The sequence below is a fragment of the Diadema setosum genome, chromosome 2 (assembly GCF_964275005.1).
Source record: "Diadema setosum chromosome 2, eeDiaSeto1, whole genome shotgun sequence".
In the NCBI taxonomy this organism is placed as follows: domain Eukaryota; kingdom Metazoa; phylum Echinodermata; class Echinoidea; order Diadematoida; family Diadematidae; genus Diadema; species Diadema setosum.
Genome location: NC_092686.1, coordinates 48,412,353 through 48,434,057, shown reverse-complemented (window position 1 = coordinate 48,434,057; position 21,705 = coordinate 48,412,353). Strand labels below are relative to the sequence as shown.

General features: G+C 38.4%; 1 protein-coding gene across 1 annotated transcript; it reads left to right on the top strand.

Moving 5' to 3' along the window:
- Positions 1-10,548: 10,548 nt before the first annotated feature.
- Positions 10,549-16,937, top strand: LOC140246090 (uncharacterized). The gene is made up of 4 exons (XM_072325537.1): positions 10,549-10,689; positions 12,395-12,810; positions 13,723-13,912; positions 16,494-16,937. The coding sequence occupies exons 2-4, from the start codon at positions 12,401-12,403 to the stop codon at positions 16,602-16,604; spliced, it is 711 nt and encodes a 236-aa protein (XP_072181638.1). The 5' UTR covers positions 10,549-10,689; positions 12,395-12,400; the 3' UTR covers positions 16,605-16,937.
- The last annotated feature ends 4,768 nt before the right edge of the window (positions 16,938-21,705 follow it).

Genomic DNA, 21,705 nt, shown 5'->3' with positions numbered 1-21,705 from the left:
AGATGATTAAATGAACAGAATATCTTTATTTCATTCTTTTAATTTAGCAGTCTAAGAATTCTTGAGACAAATTCAAGAGCCAAATATTATTTACAATTTTCCTAACTTGAGAAATCCAAATTCCTACCATTTTTGTTTACATTTCTTCTTCACTCATTTCATTTGAATTTGAAATTAACAGAAGATTCCTCATATTCCTCCATTATCTTTAAGCCTTTATTGATCTTTTTGGCTTCAAAGATATTATATAGATTATAGGTTTATTTGTGCAACTTCATTTATGGCTTTTTTTATGGTGTTAAACTTACCCTTTTCTTCTTGTTACATAGAAGAGCACTTAGGCATGAATGGCGTGTTGTTCATATTTGCAATTTTTATTTTTATGCCTTGGAGGAGAAAAACAAAGATGTTCACTCAGGCATAAAGTTTATTTTGTTTTTCTATTAACCTACCAGGTTGATAGCCTATTGAATTAGCTTTCATATGATATACAAGTTGTATAATACATTAGCTTTTAGGCATATATTCTATGAGAAATATAAACTTGACAAATTTTTACTTTTTTTTTGGCTAAGTGTAGTTATGAAGACACGACTTCAGAAGTTTGGAGGATGAAAAAACAATGCATTTCTATGAACAATTGTAAACGAACCTTTTGTGTGTGTGTGTGTGTGTGTGTGTGTGTGTGTGTGTGTGTGTGTGTGTCATGGGTGTGTTTGAGTATGTGTGGAGTCGGCCTTAAAGGGGAGTGAAACCCAAATGTACACGGGGATTGAGTGAATGCATTTTTGGCACAGCCATCGCTGGATGGGAAGATTACTACAGTTTGTGATGTCAGTATGCACAACAATATAAAAAAAAAATAATGCAAAGAAATCTCCACAAAACATTTTTTTCTTTTTTTCAGTTAGTATACATTCCCTCAACTTGTCTTTCTGTAAGAAGCAAGTTCAGTGTTCTTCCATTATGCTAGAAGAGTGAAATTGTGTTGAATTTTCTATACAATGTATACACATAATTATCATATATATGATGTCACAAAGCACTAAAGTCTTCTCATCCAGCAATGTCTGCACCAACACTGAAAACTCAACTTTTGAACAGATTGGCAGATTTTCCTTCAAATTGATTTGTTCTACTGATACAGTCGTGTGTATTGCTGCTTTCCCGGGATTCACTTTTATTTATTCTTGTTTAAGCGTGTGCACATAAGTTTACATCTTTTTAAAAAGTCCTAATGCTGTGCAGTGTGCTGTAGTGTATTTACTTTTCCGAGTAGGCATGATTCTAGAACTGTTTTGTGAGAGGTGATTTTCAAAACGCTTTAATATCTCAAGTTCTAGTGCAGCAAATTTCATAATTTTTTCATCAAAAGGAAGGTTTTTAAAAACTTAGATAGTGTGGGAAGTTTGAGTTTACTAGCGGCACGCATAGCGGCACAAGGAGAAAGTAAAGATTTGACTTTTTCATGCACACAGTTTCGGGCAGCCGTGGATGCCCGTTGGAAATTCAAATAGAACGGGGCGATAATGAGATGCAAATTGGGGTGCTCCACCGCGCCTGTTATTGTTGATTTCATTGCTGTTGTTAAAGGAATGGATGCTGGTGATACCAGCTCGAATATGGAAGAAGTGCACTTCTCAAAGCTTCAGTTCTTGAAGTTTGATGACGCAGTGTATGACAGATAACTTTTCTAGTAACCCCCATGCAGCGATAGGCTTTCAGCCTTTGAGATTTCCCGCTACTGCCAGAGGGAGACATTTTGAATTGACTCCCGCGTAAAGTCACCGGCATGTTCAACTTTTGCTGATACCACTGTAGTTACTCATACTATTATTATTAGTTTTTTGCCGAGGCCGAGAAGGGATTGAAAAGCGGAGAAAAGAAAAAAGAGAGAGAGAGTAAGTGAGAGTGAGTGAGCAGCATGTTTGAAAGATATAAAGAGAAAAAAGTTGAACTTTCTTCCGTGACATGTTCATTCTCCTTTACCTTTTCTGCCCAAAGTAGCATTTGAGTTGATTTCGAATCCTAAATACTGTGCAAAGGTGATTATAGGGTTACAGTTCGTTAATCCGAAGGTCCTTCATTCCGAACTTTTGCAAAACTTCCGAAAAATAGAATAAGATTCCTTATTCCGAAGGATCGTTCATCATCCGAAAGAAAAAAAAAAGAACTAGATATATCGCTACGGCGACTGATATGCCTCCGCCATAATGCATGGTTCTCCTAATAGGTCTATAGTACAATGTCTTGACAATGTGTGATGACAGTTTCAAACAATTGGCAAAATATTAAAATGACAGGTTTGACACAAATGTGCTGAATGTTCACTTTCCTAGAACTAGGTTCAATTGGATGAATGATTAAAATGTCAGAGTGCAGGTATTTGGGGAACTGATGATTTTTACTTGCCTTTTGACCCTTTTATAAGTTTATGCATTGAGTAATTTTTCAAGGTATTGAGAAAAAGTATAATTTCAGTATCAAATGGGAAAATAGCATTATCTAAACCTGGCCTTTGAACCTTTGACCTCACAGTTCCAAAGAGAATCACTGTTAGGTTGAACATGCATAAATATGTAAGTTTCATGATGATACCTTCAGTTACTTTTGAGATATGGAGGAAAAAGTGCAATTCAGCACTTTCACTTGACCTTTGACCTTTTGACCTTTGACCTTTTGGCAAGAAACCTCCCACAGAACATATATTGGGTAATACACGTATACATCAAGTTAAAAAAAAAAACCTTCATTCATTGCATAAATATAAGGAAAGTAGTGATATTTTGAGAAGTTGACCTTGACCTTTGACCCCCCTGACCTTTGACCCATGACCCCCAACTTCTCTAGATAATCACTGCCCATCGGTACAAGCATATATACTAAGTTCCATGAAGATACCTTGAACCATTTGCGAGATATGGAGAAAAACATGAAATTTCAATTTTTTTCACAGAACATATATTGGGTAATACACGTATACATCAAGTACATCAAGTAAAAAAAAAAAAAAAACCTTCATTCATTGCATAAATATAAGGAAAGTAGTGATATTTTGAGAAGTTGACCTTGACCTTTGACCCCCCTGACCTTTGACCCATGACCCCCAACTTCTCTAGATAATCACTGCCCATCGGTACAAGCATATATACTAAGTTCCATGAAGATACCTTGAACCATTTGCGAGATATGGAGAAAAACATGAAATTTCAATTTTTTTCACAAAATAACCTGTGACATTTGACCTTTGACCCTGTGACCCTAAAATCCACACAAAGTATTATCCCCCAAGGATATACCCTCATACCAAGTTTGATGTAAAACCACCACACGGTTCTTGAGATATCGACAAAAACAAAACGGGAAGGACGGACGTACGTACGGACGGACGGACGGACGACCCGAAAACATAATGCCTCCGGCCACTTCGTTGCGGAGGCATAAAAAGAAAGAGGCTTGTAATTCCGACGGTTCGTTTTTTTTTTTTTTGTTTTTTTTTTTCGAAATAACCTAAAATACAAACTACTCTGTAATACAAACTTTTGGAATAACGAACCTTCGGAATTGTATTGTAATGTATTTATTTTCCGCATAAAATCAGCATAAAAAATAAATACACAAAATAGATTATCACACAACTGGGATACGGCTGGATTGCCCAGTTCAGTTGTGCTTACAAGACACTGCTGTTCTACCGAGGGGTACAGAAAACCATATAAACAGCAATGATACGTATACATAAAAATAAGTCATTTTCAATAATACAAGCAATACAACAACAAAAATACAACTATATATCGATTGGGGGAAAAAAAAGTACATGTACATCAACGGCGTAAATCCGTACTGAGGAGTGGGGGGGGGGGGGGGATGGTCACCATCACCACGCTTACAAGCCCATAACCGGACCGGCGCAGCCTTGTGGGGGGGGGGGGGGGGGAGAAGCTTCTCTCCCCCCCCCCCCCCCCCCCCCACACGCACATTTTACAGGGATCGGATGTCCCACTCTTTTGCATGAAATATAAAGTGGGAGGAAAGTGGCACCAAAAATATGGAGACTTTTTGTTCTTATTGTTGCTTTCTTTTGCTTGTCAGATGACTTGCGGCGGAAAATCAGACCTTAAAAGTATGAAGACATTTTTTGTTTTTGAAATATCTGTGAGAGAGAGCGACCGGGTTAACGGGGGGAGGGTGTGTATGGGGGGGGGGGGGGGTGTCCCTCTCCCACACGAGGAAGATTTTGCATTTTCAGACCTGAAATTCAGCGATCTGGTGCACACTTATGGTGAAATTTTTGTTTGTTTTTTCTTAAAAAAACCAATAGAAAATGAAATATTCACAATATATTATTGAATGACTAAATCGTGGTATTTCAGCTCTTGCTCCGCCTGTGCGACATCACTGCGAAGGCCTACTAAGTAGTGGGGCCTATCACCGGCGTAGACAGGATTTGATTCTTGGGGGAGCGGTTATGAGATCGTGAGGGAGCGAAGCAAGCGAGGGGGGGGGGGGGAGGGTATGGTAAGGGGGTTTCTCCCTCCCACGGTGAAATCTTTTATATTGAAAATTTTGACATTTTACAGTCCAAAAACTGCCGTTTGTAGCTATATTCTTCGCTTTGGAAATTAAGGGGGTGGCACACCGTGCGCAACTGCTGTCAATCACTGGCAGCAGCATCAGGAAAATGGCATAGCGATTAAATGCGAGCGAGCGGAGCGAGCGAGCTTGAAAATTTTGACATAATGCTTTTACATGCTAAAAACTGCCGTTTGTAGCTATACTTCTTCGCTTTGGAAATCAAGGGGGGCCGCACCGGGCGCAACTGTTGTCAATCACTGGCAGCAACATCAGGAGAATGTATAGCGATTAAATGCGAGCGAGCGATGCGAGCGAGCGAAGCGAGCGAGCTTGAAAATTTTGACATTTTACAGTCCAAAAACTGCCGTTTGTGGCTGTATTTTTTTGCTTTGGAAATTAAGGGGGGGGGGGCGCACCGGGTGCAACTGCTGGCAATTACTGGCAGCAACATCAGGAGAATGGCATAACAATTAAATGCCAGCGAGTGAAGCGAGCGAGCTTGAAAATTTTGACATTTTACAGTCCCAAAACTGCCGCTTTTGGCTGTACTTTTTTTTTCGCTTTGGAAATTAAAGGCATAATTTACCATTTGCAGATGGAACGAAAACCCAGCATTAGTGCTTCAAAATAGTTCCAAAATATGAGTTAGGGCTAGAAACAACCAATGTAAAAATTTGAATCAGTGTAATCGATGTTAAGTATTGTTAAATATACAAAATGTGAACAATAGTTATAATAAGAATGTTACCAGACTAAACCGTCTACAGTTATGGTTTATTGAGAAAAATAGTGATATCTCCTTACATTTTAGGCTTCATTGCGAAAATTTTATATGGCAGGATGTTTTGTGATACAACTGACCTACACATATGCATCAAATGTGATATCTTGCACATTTTTAAAATCACTGCTCCCAAAGGTAAACTGATGGACCTTTAAGGGGGTGCACCGGGTGCAACTACTGGCAGTTACTGGCAGCAACATCAGGGGAATGGCATAATGATTGAATACGAGCGGGCGAAGCGAGTGAGCTTGAAAATTTTGACTTTTTACAGTCCCAAAACTGTCGTTTGTAGCTATATTTTTCGCTTTGGAAATTAAAGGGGGCGCACCGGCACAACTGCTGGCAATTACTGGCAGCATGCAACATCAGGAGAATGGGCATAACGATTAAATGAAAGCGAGCGAGTTTGAAAATTTTGACATTTTACAGTCCTCAAACTGTCGTTTGGGCTGTATTTTTTCGCTTTGGAAATCAAGGGGGGGGGGACACACCGGGCGCAACTGCCGGCAGTAACATCAGAAGAATGGCATAACGATTAAATGCGAGCGAGCGAAGCGAGTGAGCTTGAAAATTTTGATATTTTACAGTCCCAAAAACTGTCCTTTGTGGCTGTATTTTTTCGCTTTGGAAATTAAGGGGGGCGCACCGGGCGAAAACTACTGGCAATTACTAGCAGCAACGTCAGGAGAATGGCATAACGATTAAATGCGAGCGAGCGAAGCGAGTGAGCTTGAAAATTTTGATATTTTACAGTCCCCAAAACTGTCCGTTGTGGCTGTATTTTTTCGCTTTGGAAATTAAGGGGGGCGCACCGGGCGAAAACTACTGGCAATTACTAGCAGCAACATCAGGAGAATGGCATAATGATTAAATGCGAGCGAGCGAAGCGAGCGAGCTTGGAAATTTTGACATTTTACAGTCCCCCAAACTGTCGTTTGTGGCTGGTATTTTTTCGCCTTGGAAATTAAGGAGGCGCACCGGGCGAAAACTACTGGCAATTACTAGCAGCAACATCAGGAGAATGGCATAATGATTAAATGCGAGCGAACGAAGGGAGCGAGCTTGAAAATTTTGACATTTTACAGTCCCCAAACTGCCGTTTGTAGCTATATTTTTCGCTTTGGAAATTAAGGGGGGCGCATCGGGCGAAAACTGCTGGCAATTACTAGCTGCAACATCAGGAGAATGGCATAATGATTAAATGCGAGCGAGCGAAGCGAGCGAGCTTAAAAATTTTGACATTTTACAGTCCAAAAACTGCCGTTTGTAGTTTGTAGCTATATTTTTCGCTTTGGAAATTAAGGGGCCGGGGCGCACCGGGCGCAACTGCTGCCATTCACAGGCAGCAGCATCAGGAGAATGGCATAGCAAGGAGGTTTAAGAGATGGAGTTCCAACTGGCTGTAATTATTCAAACAGTTGTCACTTTTCTATTGATGTACAAAAGAATTCCACAGGTGCATCTGCGCCTTTGGTGGCGGGGTTTGATGCCGCCGTCTTGCTGAGCAATCTGAAGATTCATTTTGAACGTTAAATTAATGTTGGCTATATTTTGCTTGTTTATCTATTAAATGAAACGAAATCTCACTTAATGATAAAGCTCATTAAACAAAGGTCAATCCTTTCAAGAAATATGTGCAAAAGTATAAATCAGAGCTGTATCATGTGAAAGTGTTTAAAACTGTACCCTCCTGGAAAGCCGGTTTTATCGCTTTTCCACTTGATTCCTCCAAATAAAACTGATATGGAATAGTCTTCGAGTATAATTATATATTAATAGATATATCAGATTAGTGGCCGGGCACGGCCAGTCGAGTAATTTTCATTTTCATTTCATCATTTTTTGCGCAATTTCTATTCGCGCATCCCCGTGTCTTTACCAGTATATACCAACTATCTTTCATAAGTAGGGATGGCGAAAAGTAATTACCATCACAAAGACATATTTTCGTTAGAAAGTGGCTGATGATTATGCAATGAGACATGAGTCAATTGTCTTCCTATCTGCGCGGCAGATCCAGTTTGCCACATGCTTCAAATACTTTCGAGTGGCGGCATCAAACGTGACTTCAAAGGAAATACGACAGTTGTGACTCCATTCTCTTGAACCTCCTTGGGCATAGCGATTAAATGCGAGCGAGCGGAGCGAGCGAGCTTTAAAATTTTGACATTTTACACTCCAAACACTGCCGTTTGTAGCTATATTTTTCGCTTTTGTTTGTCCCACTTTTACGGGGGAACCATCCCCCCCCCCCCCATCGACGCCTCTGCATATGAGGGTGCTTTTGTTAAGTGAAAGATCTGCTGCGCACTCTTTGATAAATTAGGGAAATATACGTCAATCTCAAAAGTGTACAAAGTCTATCGAAAGGGATCCTGTATAGCGGAGCTTTTGCATGTTTATGATTGCAATACAACGATCTGGTGCATAGTTCTGGCGATATTTGGACAATTTTCCGTTAAGAAAGTTCGAGATTTGTCCTCATCTCGGAAATTGCTTGGGGGATAAATGATTTGTCTGCCTAAACACTTCCGTAGGGGCGGGGCAAATGCCCCTTTGCCCCCCCCCCCCCCCCCCGATAGATTCGACGCCCCTGATCTTCCCTGGGAATGCCCATAGATGTATCCTGACTGAGTAATCAGTCACTGTCGTTTCTCAGGAATGATTCAGGAAATGGAGGGGGTTCAATTATGACGATATAGTTTTTGTTATTGTTTGTTTGTTTGTTTGTTTTCGTACATATTTTGCAGATGGTCCCCAGTTACTCGCGTCATAGCATGTTTACATGTAGGCCTATACTATTTGACGTTGTCAACGTCTGAGCCATACTTTACAGTGACTGTATGTCGATGTTACTTTCTTCGCGAGCGAGCGAAGCGAGCGAGCGCTTGAGAAAATTATGTATACATTTTCCTACAAGATAGAATACTGTTCAGCTATGACACCTGTCTGAAGGCCGGCGTACAAACGTCATGCAATAATTATGTCAAAATTGTTACAATTACATTTCTGCTTCCTCCATTTTTTTCCTCAAAATTCATGATGATTGTACAGGCCATCCCCCCCTCCTCCATTTCAGGGGGGGATATATCCCCCCCATCCCCCCCGGGATTTACGCCCATGATGTACATACAATTAGAATGAATAAAAAAACACTACGCCCTTTCTCCTCTAACCCCTCCCCCTCCCCCCTCACCGATCTACCAAAATTGACCTAAAAATATGTGTCTGTGAATTTTTCAATCATTGATGAAAATACATGTAATATTGGTCTATACGTCCTTGAAAATCATAAAAGCATGGGAACAAAATCATTTATCACCTTGTTAAAAACGGTTAAACTGGAAGAGGACTAATATTCCAGCATTAAATCGCTGTAGCTGCAAGTTTTACTCTGTACTTAAACATTATGCAGTACAGCTCTTGGGCTCTGGCAATAAAAAATGTTCATTCGAACGAAGGGCATGATTATGCTGAACAAATCTAAACGAATCTTTAAGGTAAGGAGCACCTATAAGTCATGCAGACACTTAAAAACCATGGAATACATGCGCTTTTAACGTCTTATCTTGAAAGACATCCAGTCAACCTCTGATGAATTTCTTGCCTGCTCTACTATATTTTGTAACTATTGTAATTTCAGAGTGTATTTCATATTGACGAATCAGAAATCAAATCCGCGTAATCCAAAATTGGAAGAATTAAAGGATTATACACTAATTTAAGGCAGGTTTCATTAAGAAAATGACGAAGTCGACATATATAACTGACCAATATTATATACTAATCTTCTGCATATTTGATTTATATGAACACCCCATTTCATTCGTTGATCAAGGATGACACCAAGATATTTAACAGTCTCTTAATGCTTAATCACCTGTCCGCGCAATCTTATACGGAGAGTAGAACGCCTTGCTTGTAAACTACTGGAGCCAATGGAAAAAAAAAAAAAAACTCTTTGTCTTTTGGGGTTTAAACTCAGTTTGTTCCAACACATCCAAACATACACATGCTTGAGATCACGGTTTAAATTTTCTCGATTTCGGAAGGATCAGTATGTAAAAATACAAAACCGTGTCGTCCGCGTATAACTGTATACAACGATTCTCTACTTGTCTAACTATATCATTGGTATGTGTATATCACAAACAGCTAGTATGCAGGCCCCATACAGGGTAGAGCCATGTGGAACATCGCGGTGTACGGGGCACAGTATTTGAAAGTTCAGAAATGGTTGAATTAAAAAGTGTTTGGTGGAGCCAAGCAAGACAGGCGTCCAGCGTGAAGCAAATGGCTTCATGAAGCCATTTGCTTCAGCTTTTGCAACGTATAAATGAACGGGTCCTCCGTAACAAAAACCCTTTTAAGTATATATTAAAAAAAAAAGAAAAAAAGATTGCTTTGGTGTAGAGACTCCTGTCGATAGGGAATGACCAGTCATCCGTTACCTTCAGGAAGGCTGTTGTAGTTGATTGTTCATCTCGGAAACCGATGACTGTGCTGCGGACAGCAAGCCATTTGATTTTGAATAAAGATTTTGATTTTGGACGACAATTTCAAGGACTTTTGAAACATGATCATGGCAATAAAAATCTCGAAAGGTCGGTAATTTACTGGGGAGGATTTCCACCAGTGTTAAAGAGTGGGATTAGTTGGATCGACTCCTTCCATCGCGAGGGAAAGATGCCTCCAGGTACATGACTCTCGGAGGATTCAGCCTCTACAGATTATAGCGCCCCTCAGTCCCCCCCCCCCCCCCACCCCGTTATAGCTCTGAGTTGTTCTAGGACAATATAGGTCCTACAGTGAAATAAATCAAAACAATAGGCTCGCTGTATGAAAGAGTTGTTTTACCTCTGACATCCCTTGCACCTACTAAATTATTTTACAAACTATTGTAGTGCAATATAGTATAATGGGTGGTTGTGAAGTGGCGCACAAACCAAACGTCAGACCAGAGAGGTGCCCCCTACCTCATCTCACCACGCCTTTCCATTATGCTGATCTTTGGTTTGCTCACCACCACCTGTGCGTCAAGTGAATTGGTCGAGCGCAAGCAAAAGCCGTCCGAGATCCTAGCAACGTTAAAGTCACGTGACCATACACACTAAACACCGGGCATTGTACGTACGTGAGTACGTTTAACGTGTGTGCGTGTATTGTAGCGATTGTATATCCCGCAAAGGAATAAGGGACGATTTGATTGGGAAGAAGCCTAAAGAAGGACCTGAGCGAAGGAATATTAAAACTAAGTTTGTAAGGTGGAAGAAAGTGTCTGTCCGCGATATTACCATGAAACTAACGCACTAGACTCATTTTCTCTGGTAAGTATGATAATGTTCATTATACCTCTGTTTCGAACACTTATTTTGTTTCCAAACTTTTAGATTGGTGTCGCGATACCTGCTCCGCCTCCAGCTGCTGTCGTCCCCCTGGCCCCTCCCGGACGATCCCTCGCCAGAACTTCGGCCGCACGCCGCACAATACTCCGTAGTTTGTTTGTTTCCAACGTAACTCGCCTGCCGATCTGTCGAGCTGTCGGATTTTATCCCACGCTTTTCCCCAGATACTTCTGAATATTTTGAATTGACAATGACACTTAAATAATAAGGCAATTATGCCAAGCTCAGTACCTAGCAATCTTGGAAGTTGAAGGTCTAATGATCTAACCAAAACGGGGTCTAACGAGACTATTGACCGAAAGATCGGTCTGTATCTGTCCGTCGGGGAATGTTCCGCGGAGACTGCGTCTGGCTTCACGGATCCCCTACGGAGGACAAAATATAAAAGAGTCCTCCGGACAGACGGATCTTTCTGTCTAACGAGACTAGTGCTAGAAACAGTAGCAGTATCGATCATGTGACTAAACTCGTCTTCACAAATGACTTCACAAAAATGATTGATAAGCATTATCTCGCTGTTACTATTAAAAAACGCACAAATTGTTGGGGGACAGTATAGACTTCAGCAAGTTCAGGGTTGGGTCGATTTCGATAGCATCCCGATGCTTTTCTATCCGGTTAGTGACTGGAATGGCTGAGATATCAAAAAAAGAGCGATTCTGATAAAGTGTGGGACCCACACTTTATTACGATCACTTTGTTTTACTTTGTTTTTTTGATGTTTCAGTCATTCCAAACCTGATTTTCATCAAATAAACTTTGAATTCCTCTTAAAATGGTATGCCCTGTACTATTATCATAAGACATTTAAGTGTTTTCTTGTTATCTCGCAAAAAGCCCAATTCTCATCTCCACCAATACTGTACCATCCTTAACAGCGTCTGGTCGGGCTACCCTTCCACACATGCTTTTGTACCGTTGTACAGTGTCAGTAGTACTAGTGTCACGTAGTGACTATTGCTTTCAAACTGTTAGGTCAGGGCCTAACGTTTAGACAGAAAAATCTGTCTGTCCAGAAGTCTTTCATTTATTTATTTTTTTGACGTGATCAGCTTTCTCCGTATAGGAGGGGATTCCGTGAAGCTCGACGCAGTCTCCGCACAACATATCCTGACGACCAGATTCAGATCGATCTTTCGGCCAAGTCAAAGTCTACCCCTACTTGTAGTTTAATGATAATATAAAAAAGAAATGTATAACTGTATCTACACAAGAAATGTTTATTTTGTGTTTCATACATACTCTTTTTTATTTCAACACCACTCTAGCCCAGCAGTCATAAGCAGTAATTGGTTTATGCTTTTTTGATCCTGTTTATTGTACTTTTATTTGGTTTCTTTAGAAATATATTTTTATTTCTATAGACAGCTTACAGAATACCACTACCAGACTGGTCCAATGAGGCAATATACACTGTAAACAAAACTTTTAATCTATGCTTAACAAGTTGACTATTACAATTATTATGATTATTAGAAATGTCTGTTGTATTATAAAAATGTGGTTTGTACAGTAGCGCTAGAAGTTTGTAGTGGATAAGTAGATTAGTACAATGTACTAACTAAGAAGTATTCAAATAGCTGCAAAGAGTTTATATTTTTATGATCCAACACTTTTACCTCCACAGATTGTCATGCCTGATCGAGGAATAGTTAGACCGAGGATGACAACCCTTCCGCGTCTTGCCCCAGCGCAAACTTCCATCACATCTGTCCTCTACCCAACAATCAGTAATGATGAGCCCGAGAGAAAGTCTCACTCTTCCATTGGATACCGCCAGTTCTCAAACTCATGGGGTGGTTCAGCCACAGAGCATCCTGACATCAAGCAGGCTCCTCACACAGCCCTTGGTGGACGGTCATACCCACGACTTGACCCTCTGCACCCACCAAAAGTTGGCAGAACTGTGAGCTTGGAGACAACAAACCCTCATTACAAAAATGAGCTTAGAACACTGAACATGAAAAGAGAACAGTATCACAAATTTCACAGAGCATGGATGAAACCTGTCTATGGCACAAAGATGGAACAAGAAGAGTACAGGTAAAGAAAAGTTGTTATCTTTAAATTTCTGGGACATTAATTGCTCTTTCCATGAAAGTGCTAAACCAAAGGAGTTAGACTCTACCTCCACATTTTGTAGATTTTCAAATGAAAGCAGGAAAAGATGCAATAATCCTGTGTGAAGATTTGAACAATAGGAAGAAAATATTTTTGAATACTACCTCAGCTGTAAAGGGTATGTCAATATCTAAACTTTATATTCTGTGTTTATCTCAAAATCACATTGTGATATTGCATGGTTGTATTCTTCACATATTTCTGACAATTAAATAAATTCTATTGTCTCTCATAACAAATATATGCCCAATGACAGTGGAAGATTTAGTGAGGACATAAAGTCTTTGATCATCCTCAAAGACAGAGTTAGACGATATTCTCTGCAAATTTAGGAAATATGATTTGTTTTGTAATTTTGTTTACCATCCAAAAGCAGAATTATAAGCAACTACTTTGAAGAGGAGATTATTTGGGTCGTTAAAGCAAAATGGCTATGCTAAACATTTCAAAGTGCCTTCATGCATCGTGATTCATAGTACACCAGTTGTCATTGGACGTTCACAGTTGACTATCGTGTCAAATTTCACCAATGATTTTCATTGCACTGATATACTAGTAAATGGTTAACATGCAAAATAACTTTCTCTTTTAATTTGAGTATCCTTCAGTAAGATTTTCAAAAAATGATGTCAAATTTTCATGACATTTTTGGGACCTACTGTTAAATACCAAAGCAAATGTTTGTTGACTAATTTGTGGTACTGATGAAAATGGATGAGATGATACTCTGCAAACTTGTCAGAAAGGCAAGATTGTGAGCCCAAAATTATTTACCTATTTTTCATCTTGCTCAGTGATATGTGATGTATTCAAATTTCTGATATATCTTCGTAGGCAACATATCAGAAGTTCATTGAAAGACCAGATGTCAGACAAGGAGTCGGTGAGAAGAAAGTTTCTTGTGGATCGAGTGAAGGAGAGTGAGACAGCAGTGGCTTATGACAAACAATGCCTTACTGCAGACAAGGATGCGTTTGTCAAGAAGGCTATCTACCTGCACAAATTTAGGGATGAGAACAAAAAGGTAAGTAATGAGAATGATACCATCATGTCTCTACATGGTTTGTGCAATGTAAATTCATGTTTGCTGACTTACATTATATTGGTTTACAGTTTTAGTTAGTTTTCATGTTCTTGACATTATTGCACTTTTTGTACTTCTGTACGTGATTTGTCCCATATGCCCCAAAGGTCCAAAATGTCTTTAAAGCAGAAACAATCAAATTGATCTGTGAGCTAGAAATCTGCATGTAAAATGTATACTACATGTAGATGCATAATGTTTCTCAACATGTATTGTATCAGTGTGGCAAACAGAAATGAATCTTACACCATTCAAAAACACTTTGTCCTGTGTTCAATTCTGTTGTAGTATTTGAAGAGATATACACTTATTACAGTCAACCAAAGTTAATGACTATTGTAAGGCTATGCTGCAGGTAGGACTGGCTAAATACAGTATGTCTTTAAGGACAAGTTCACCTTCATAAACATAAAGGTTGAGAGAATGCAGCAATATTAGTAGAACACATCAGTGAAAGTTCGAGGGAAGTTACACAATTGATGCAAAAGTTATGAATTTTTAAAATTTTTGTGTTGGAACCGCTGGATGAGGAGACTACTACAGCTTGTGATGTCGTATGCATACAACAGTATAAAGAAATGTAAAGAAAATTCAACATATTTTCACTTTTTTCGCATAATAAAAGAGCACTTGACTTGCCTCTTTCTAAAGGTAGAGGGAATGATATTATCCATAACATATGTCGGTAACAAGTCAAGGGAATGTGTACTTTTTTCAAAAGATGAAATTTTGTGAAATTTTCTTTATATTTTCCTATATTGTTGTACGCATGTGACATCATACACTGCAGTAGTCTTCTCATCCAGCGGTTACTGCACAAAAACTTCAAAAATTCATAACTTTTGAACGGATTGTCCGATTTTCCTCAGACTTTCACTGATGTGTTCTACTAATATTGCTGCATTCTCTCAATCATTATGTTTATGAAGGTGAACTTTGTTCTTTAATGTGCTTTTATAACAGTTGGGTCACTTGGTTGAACATCGACCTACAGTAGGTCCATGGTAATACAACTTGTACTGAGTTCCTGTAACACTGCAGTAGTGTGGACGTTGACCCATTACAGCTTGTAGCAAATTAAAGGAAAGATCATCATTTTCCAGACATGTCTCATTACTTGGCCATGAGACTGTTTAACAAGGTAATTAGGCTATCAGGTGTTTGTTGACATAGCTTTGATAAGGTGCTATTCCTCACAGATGCATTCCTCTGGGCATGTCAGTGCATTGTTGACATAACACTTTGACAGATTCAAACACCCAGATTTAAAGGTAGGGAATCCCATTTGCATGCCTTAAATGAAGAGTTGTATAAACACAGTGGTATGTTGAAGAGAGTATCATTTTAGAAACTCCCATAAAGTATTGAAAGTGGAAGTTAATATTTAGTACATTTTTATGGACCGTTTTTATTGAATTGAATTTTTTTCGGGGCTCACCGTAAATTCCAGTACATTACTAGGCTACCTTTGAAGACCCATGCACTGCATGTGTGTCCATCATGTATATTTTGTGAATAAAGTTCATCAAAACTTACAAACATTTCTATATACATTCTTGCCACACACTCTATATGTTATTACATCAGCTCTTATACTTTAGATTTGTGTTTCTAGATAAAAAATACAGAAGACTGCAACAAAAAGGCTTAAGTGTGGCTGACACACAGAACTACTGAGTACAATGGTAGTTGAGTTTTGTGCATTATTCAAATCGTAGATAACTGTTGACTTCCAAATTTCTAAGCAGTGGCCTAAACAAGTCCACTGAGGTTCATATTTAATGTTTTGCTGCATTTTAGGAGTTCTGTAAAAGGTATCCCCTACCTTTAAGAAGGCTCCCAGAGAGAATTACAGAGATATCATGTGTGTACCTGGTGTAAATGTCTTTTCAATCATTGTTGATTTTGGTTCCCTGGCAGTCACTTTGATCCTGCATAGATATTGTTCCTTTCAAAGCATATCTTGATATTCCCCCCCCCCCCCTCCAATATCAGCAGTGGGCTCCATGCATTGTACAATGCTACAGAGATACAATGTATGATTTACCGGTATATCGGGATTGGCTAGTAAGAAGAGGCCATGATAGATTGAAGTTTGTAAATTATGTTTATTAAAATGTAAAAGATTAAATCTGTGTTCCATGTCATATTTCGAGCAAATATGCTTGAAACTTCCAGTGTAATGAATGAGACAAATGTTTAGGGAATGTGTGCAGCATAAGTAGATCACTGAGCATTGTAAAACTTCCATTCTTTATACTGCACTGACCATCTATTAATCAGAGCTGCATACTAACCCATTTTTTTTTTTTTTTTTTGTACTAGTCCAACCTGTCTGTCGGACCAGTAGGTACACAGTTTTTCCATATTTTAATGGTCCATTCCTGAAAATGTTACTGGTCCAACAGTGGTTTTTACTGGTCCTGGACCGTCAGACCAGTGCCAGTGTGCAACATACAATGTAGTATTATGATTCTACTCAATACTTTGCATATGTATTCATTTTATTTACCATACACAGATCATGGAAAACAAAGAACAAGATGAGCGAATAAACAGAAGAAACCAACACAAGTTGGAACGTGAGCTGCTGTGCTACAATCCAATCAACTGGAGTCAATCACTACGATAGACAACCCTCCGTTTCCTCTCTGTTTGTTATGTTACTGTACCAAGTCTGTAACCCATGCCATGTTTGAAGGCCAGAACATCTGTGAGTCAAATATCAAGTTGCAATAGCATGTAGTCATGTATGTATTAGTTGTAAATGGAACTTTTTTTCTATTTTTTCTAACTGTATTTATCTGGCTGAGGTTTTGTTTCTTTGTTTATTTCTGGTTGTTGTTGTTGTTGTTGTTGTTTATTTGATTTTGCGTGTTTATCAGTTTGTGTTTCTGTTTACATTGCAGTAAAATTAAAGTTGAGTCAGTGTACATAGCAAGTGCCAGTGTCTGATTATTTTTCAGAGAGGCATGTCATGACATATACCTACTCGATGGAAATAATCTTGAACTGTCAATTCTTTGCTCTTAATTATCATGTCAGGTACCTGGTCCAAGTGCCACAGTGATGCAAAGTCAGCTTTTGCTCATTTTTTAAAACTGCAAAATTCTGTAGTAATAATGAACCATGTATGAAAACAGGGAACATTCTAATACAGTTATGCATTTCCAGAGGAATGAACCTTGGACACATATCTGGGTAATATATTGTATCTCAGTGAATTACATTTTGCTTCCACTTTTCTGTCAGTTGGTTAAATTGACATGGTTTCACCAGACTGGAAAAAACAATCCCTTGAATATGAAGACAATCATGACTGGATAATTAATACATTGTATCATGGTACAGTGACAAGTTGGCTAGTGTTCATCAAAATGAGTGAGAAAATTCACTACGGAAATTTATTAGAATAATGAATTACTTAACAGAACATCAACTACAGATAGGTTTTAAGTACGTATGTATGGTTAACACTGCACAAGTATTTTAAAAACCTCAGAGCAATGTAACCTTATATTGCTGTGGTATATGAATAATCTATGATATGCTAGCCTGTTAGTATTCAGATAATAATGTAAAAATTTAACCCTCATGTGCCAGTGTGACAGTACAAAGGAAAATCATGCGAGAGAATGGGTGTAAATATGATTTTGCGATATTTGATTTCTATTCACTGTGGAAGTTTGTGATATCTGCATTGAAAAAGCCAAGAAAGCACACCAGGGGATGTGTTAGTGAACAAACAAAGCACAGTCAGGTGTGGCCGGTTAAAGTTCATGGAGCTGCTGGTTATTACAACATAAATAGGATTAGCGTCATGATAAGATTGTCTGGTGTGGATGCACAAAATTTGTGTGTATTGCACAACGGTCCCACAGATTGCTACAGTGGAGAGTTTGGCCTAGAAGGATTGATGTGTCGAGTCTGATGGTTCTTTTGATTGTCATAAACCTCAGAATGCTGTGGGTGATGCATACATAACTTTTGTTAAAGCAAAGTCTCTCAATATTCCTTTCTTTTTAAGCTTGCAATGCAATGGATGTTAGCATCATTTATGGTTTTCACATGTGTTCAGCGGAGGTTTGTGCATTTGTTGAAAGTGTTTGGTGCATTTTCATTTTTATCCCTTGTTTCCAGTTTCTTCATTATGGTGTTTCATGCTCTACATGGTGTACCTGGAATCACTCTCAGATGTTCTAGATGAAACATTTAATGTACATGTGTGTTTACTTGTTTTTAGTGAAAAAAAAAAAGTGGGTAGATGTATTATGCATACTGCTATGTACTAATTTGTACAGGTATGTGTTCTTCAGATAGAGGTTAATACAGAGTGTGCCATGAAAAGGGGAAAAAATCATGATGTGCTGTCAGCTCTGCTGTGTTGTTTCACTCTTAAGATAGAAATAGAAACTGTGATCACCACTTTCTGTCTTGTGTGGCACTGTGTGAGAAAGTTTGACATTTAGCATGGAGATCTCTGTGACACACAATTGGTGGATGGCTAGAATACAAACGTACAGTACATGTATTTGTACGTATGTATGTGTGTACACCGTTGTATGTACTGTATGTCTTCCATTCATCTGTGCTGCTTGATTAGATGATTGCAGATATTTCTAAATATGGAACTTTACAGTGTATCATGGAACACTTTGCATGTGTGATACCAGAGTTTTGATCTTGCTTCAAGGTGCCATATATTCTGTAAATCTTTGACCAAAGACATCATGTCTTACAATGTACTACAAACCTGTGGTACAAGTTATTGCAGAAGGTTGTGTAAAATGGCACAGCAAAATTAATCTCATGTGAGAGCACTGAAGCATTTTTTTTTTTATTGACATTCTGAAAGAAATGAGAACATTAGATTTTCATTCATCAGTATTAAATGTTTTATTTGTGTATTGTGTGCAGGTCATACAATGATTGTTATTAAGCATGTGTCAGCTGATTTAGGGACAATCATGCACTATGAAGAAAGTTGTAAATGGTACAGTACACCATTTAGACATCTGTGATAATCGCAAACTACCATGCAATCTGATGATGTCCCGAAAGGTCATATCTACAATGTAATTGATAAACCCAGCCTTTTACCATGCATTATCTGACTGTGATGAAAGTAATATCAAACGCAAATACTTGGTTGATATCACTAGCAATGTGTGACTTGCATATTGTGATGTTTGTGAGGTTGATATTCATAGATCCAGACTTCCCATTTGATATCTTCCCAACTGTGGTAGTTAATCAGTGAAGAGAAATCGAGCACACCAACACCATTCCAGTTCCATGAGACTTTCTGGTAATACAGTTAGCTTTGTTTATCATGGCTGCTAGGGTATATCCCATCCAGAGTCTGTCCAATTTGGTATATTCTCCAATGATATGATTGGATGTGTACCAATAGCTGTATGTACGTGTATAAACTGTATTCTGTGTAACTGCCATTTTGGTGATTATTTTCTCAGACCACTAAAACTTGAATAGAGCAGCTAGCATAAAGCTCAACACATTTAAAAAAAAAAAACCCAACAACCGATTAATGTTATCAATAAAGCAATATTTTGTTTCAGTGAGCATGACATGTGGAAAAGAACTAGCATAATACATGTAGTGTTGTATGCATGCTTATTCAAACACGTATGTGGTTGAATAGCAATTGTTTGTAAATGAAGAGTTACATCTTAAAGGCAAAAAGAAGTTTATATTACATTGTCATAATTATTTGCTGCATGCAGCATTATACAGAAAGCTGAAAGGTTTCCTTCTAGAAGATCTCTTACTTAGGTCAAGAATGATATTTAGGTCAAGAATGATATTTAGTGTTTTAAACTTCCAAGGGAACAGAAAAATCAAAACAGTCATAGTCTTTTTTGATGATTCTAAAACTTCAAATCCTGTTGAATTGCCTTGGAACATAAACGAAAACTGCAAGAGTTCAAAGTATCATTAATTAAAGTGTTATCATACATGTAAGTATTTTAAAGGCTGAAAAAGTTCGGGCATTCGAAATCTAATTTATTGTCACTTTGATCTGTAGAACTAGGTGAAAAGTTTACACCAATTTATTATCATTATTATTGTTTGCTAATGAATTGATCACAAGTTTTGAAACTGAACAACTATCATGAACAAGTACAACGTATTGTATTATAAGCACAATTGATATGAATGTAAGAAATGTTTGTATATATGAGTGTGAATTTGTGTCTATGCAAATATTGATGAAGAAAAATATAATTTTCCTTGAAAGAGAGATATGGCCACATTTCTGTTATTTTACATGTACTTGTAATACTCACATATAATATATACATGTATATATACACAGGTCAGATCTCCCAAGTTGATTTCTGCAAATGATGTACAGTACACCTCATTCATGACATGTTATTTAAGAAAGTGTTAAACATATGATAAGACTTTTGTTATCTCTGAATGCATTTCGTTTCCTACAGCTACACTCAAACTATGATTGTACTGTATACGCCAAATGTTTTGCGAGGTCTTTATTTTCGCAAATTTCGCGAGTCAGGTGCTATTCGCGAAATTAAAGACACTCAAAAATATTGACTCTGATCCCGATGTGAATGTGACGTACGCTTGTGTACACTTTTCCGTTCAATACAGGCCTCCACGATCGCGAATTTAACCACTCGCAAAATTGTCAGGAAGTCCCAATTCACGAAATATTTAGACTCGAGAGATATATGGCGTATACAGTACCATGGTTATCAGCTTTAGTCATTCAATGGGAGGATTTCTGTCAATATCTTGTCAGCCACTTGTGACAATACTGATTCAACATACCAGGGCTCACCTCCCTGAACATACCAAGGTCCCTAAAACGGTATCTCCTTGTTTGGTTTTCAAACATACTTCTGTCCACAATATATAACAGTTCACTGTTTACGCTAACAAATACGCACGCACAAAAAAAAAAAAAAAAACAGACAGACAGACAAACATGGAGTACATGTATTTTCAAAGCATTCAAACACCTCTTAATCAATCTCCACTAGATGCTGTTCATGACCAGTGGTTGGGGGGGGGGGGGGGGGAGTGCACCGGGCGCACGCGCCCCCCCCCCCCCCCCTTGTTTTGTTTTTTTGTCAAAACAAAAGGAATTATAAAAAATTGGGAGAGGGGTGTGCGCCCCCCTTTAATTTTGTAAAGGCGCCCCGCTCTTTACGGAATTCCTGGATCCACCCCTGATGACGATTTGAATTTCGTAGTATTGATTGACCAATTCAAGCTGTAGACCAAAATGTAATGTGCAGACTTTGATCAAATTTATTGTTTTATTTTTTTTCTCTGAGAATGACTATGTACACAACTGTAGAGACACCAGTCCAGAAGACCAAATCACCTACAACGTGTATGTATATCAGGTTTATTCAGATTCAGATTTTTGTTTGTTTTGTTTTGAGCCATGGTGTACAGTGGATTGAAGTGGCCTATGTTCAAAGCTGTCCATAAAAATACTTGACCAAAGGTGCAAGAATTAGGTGATATATGACTATACTGTGGAGAAGGCTATATTTGAAGTCCTCTGAATGTGTACCATGTGTGTGGTTATGTTATATTGTGTTTCTTTAGTTCATTATCAACAGATAAATTGCTTACTATGATATACATACATGAATGTTACAATGTGAACATGAAGTGATTATTTTTTTTCAATTTCCTTTTCATGTCTTTTATTCCAAGGACACTGTAAAATGGTT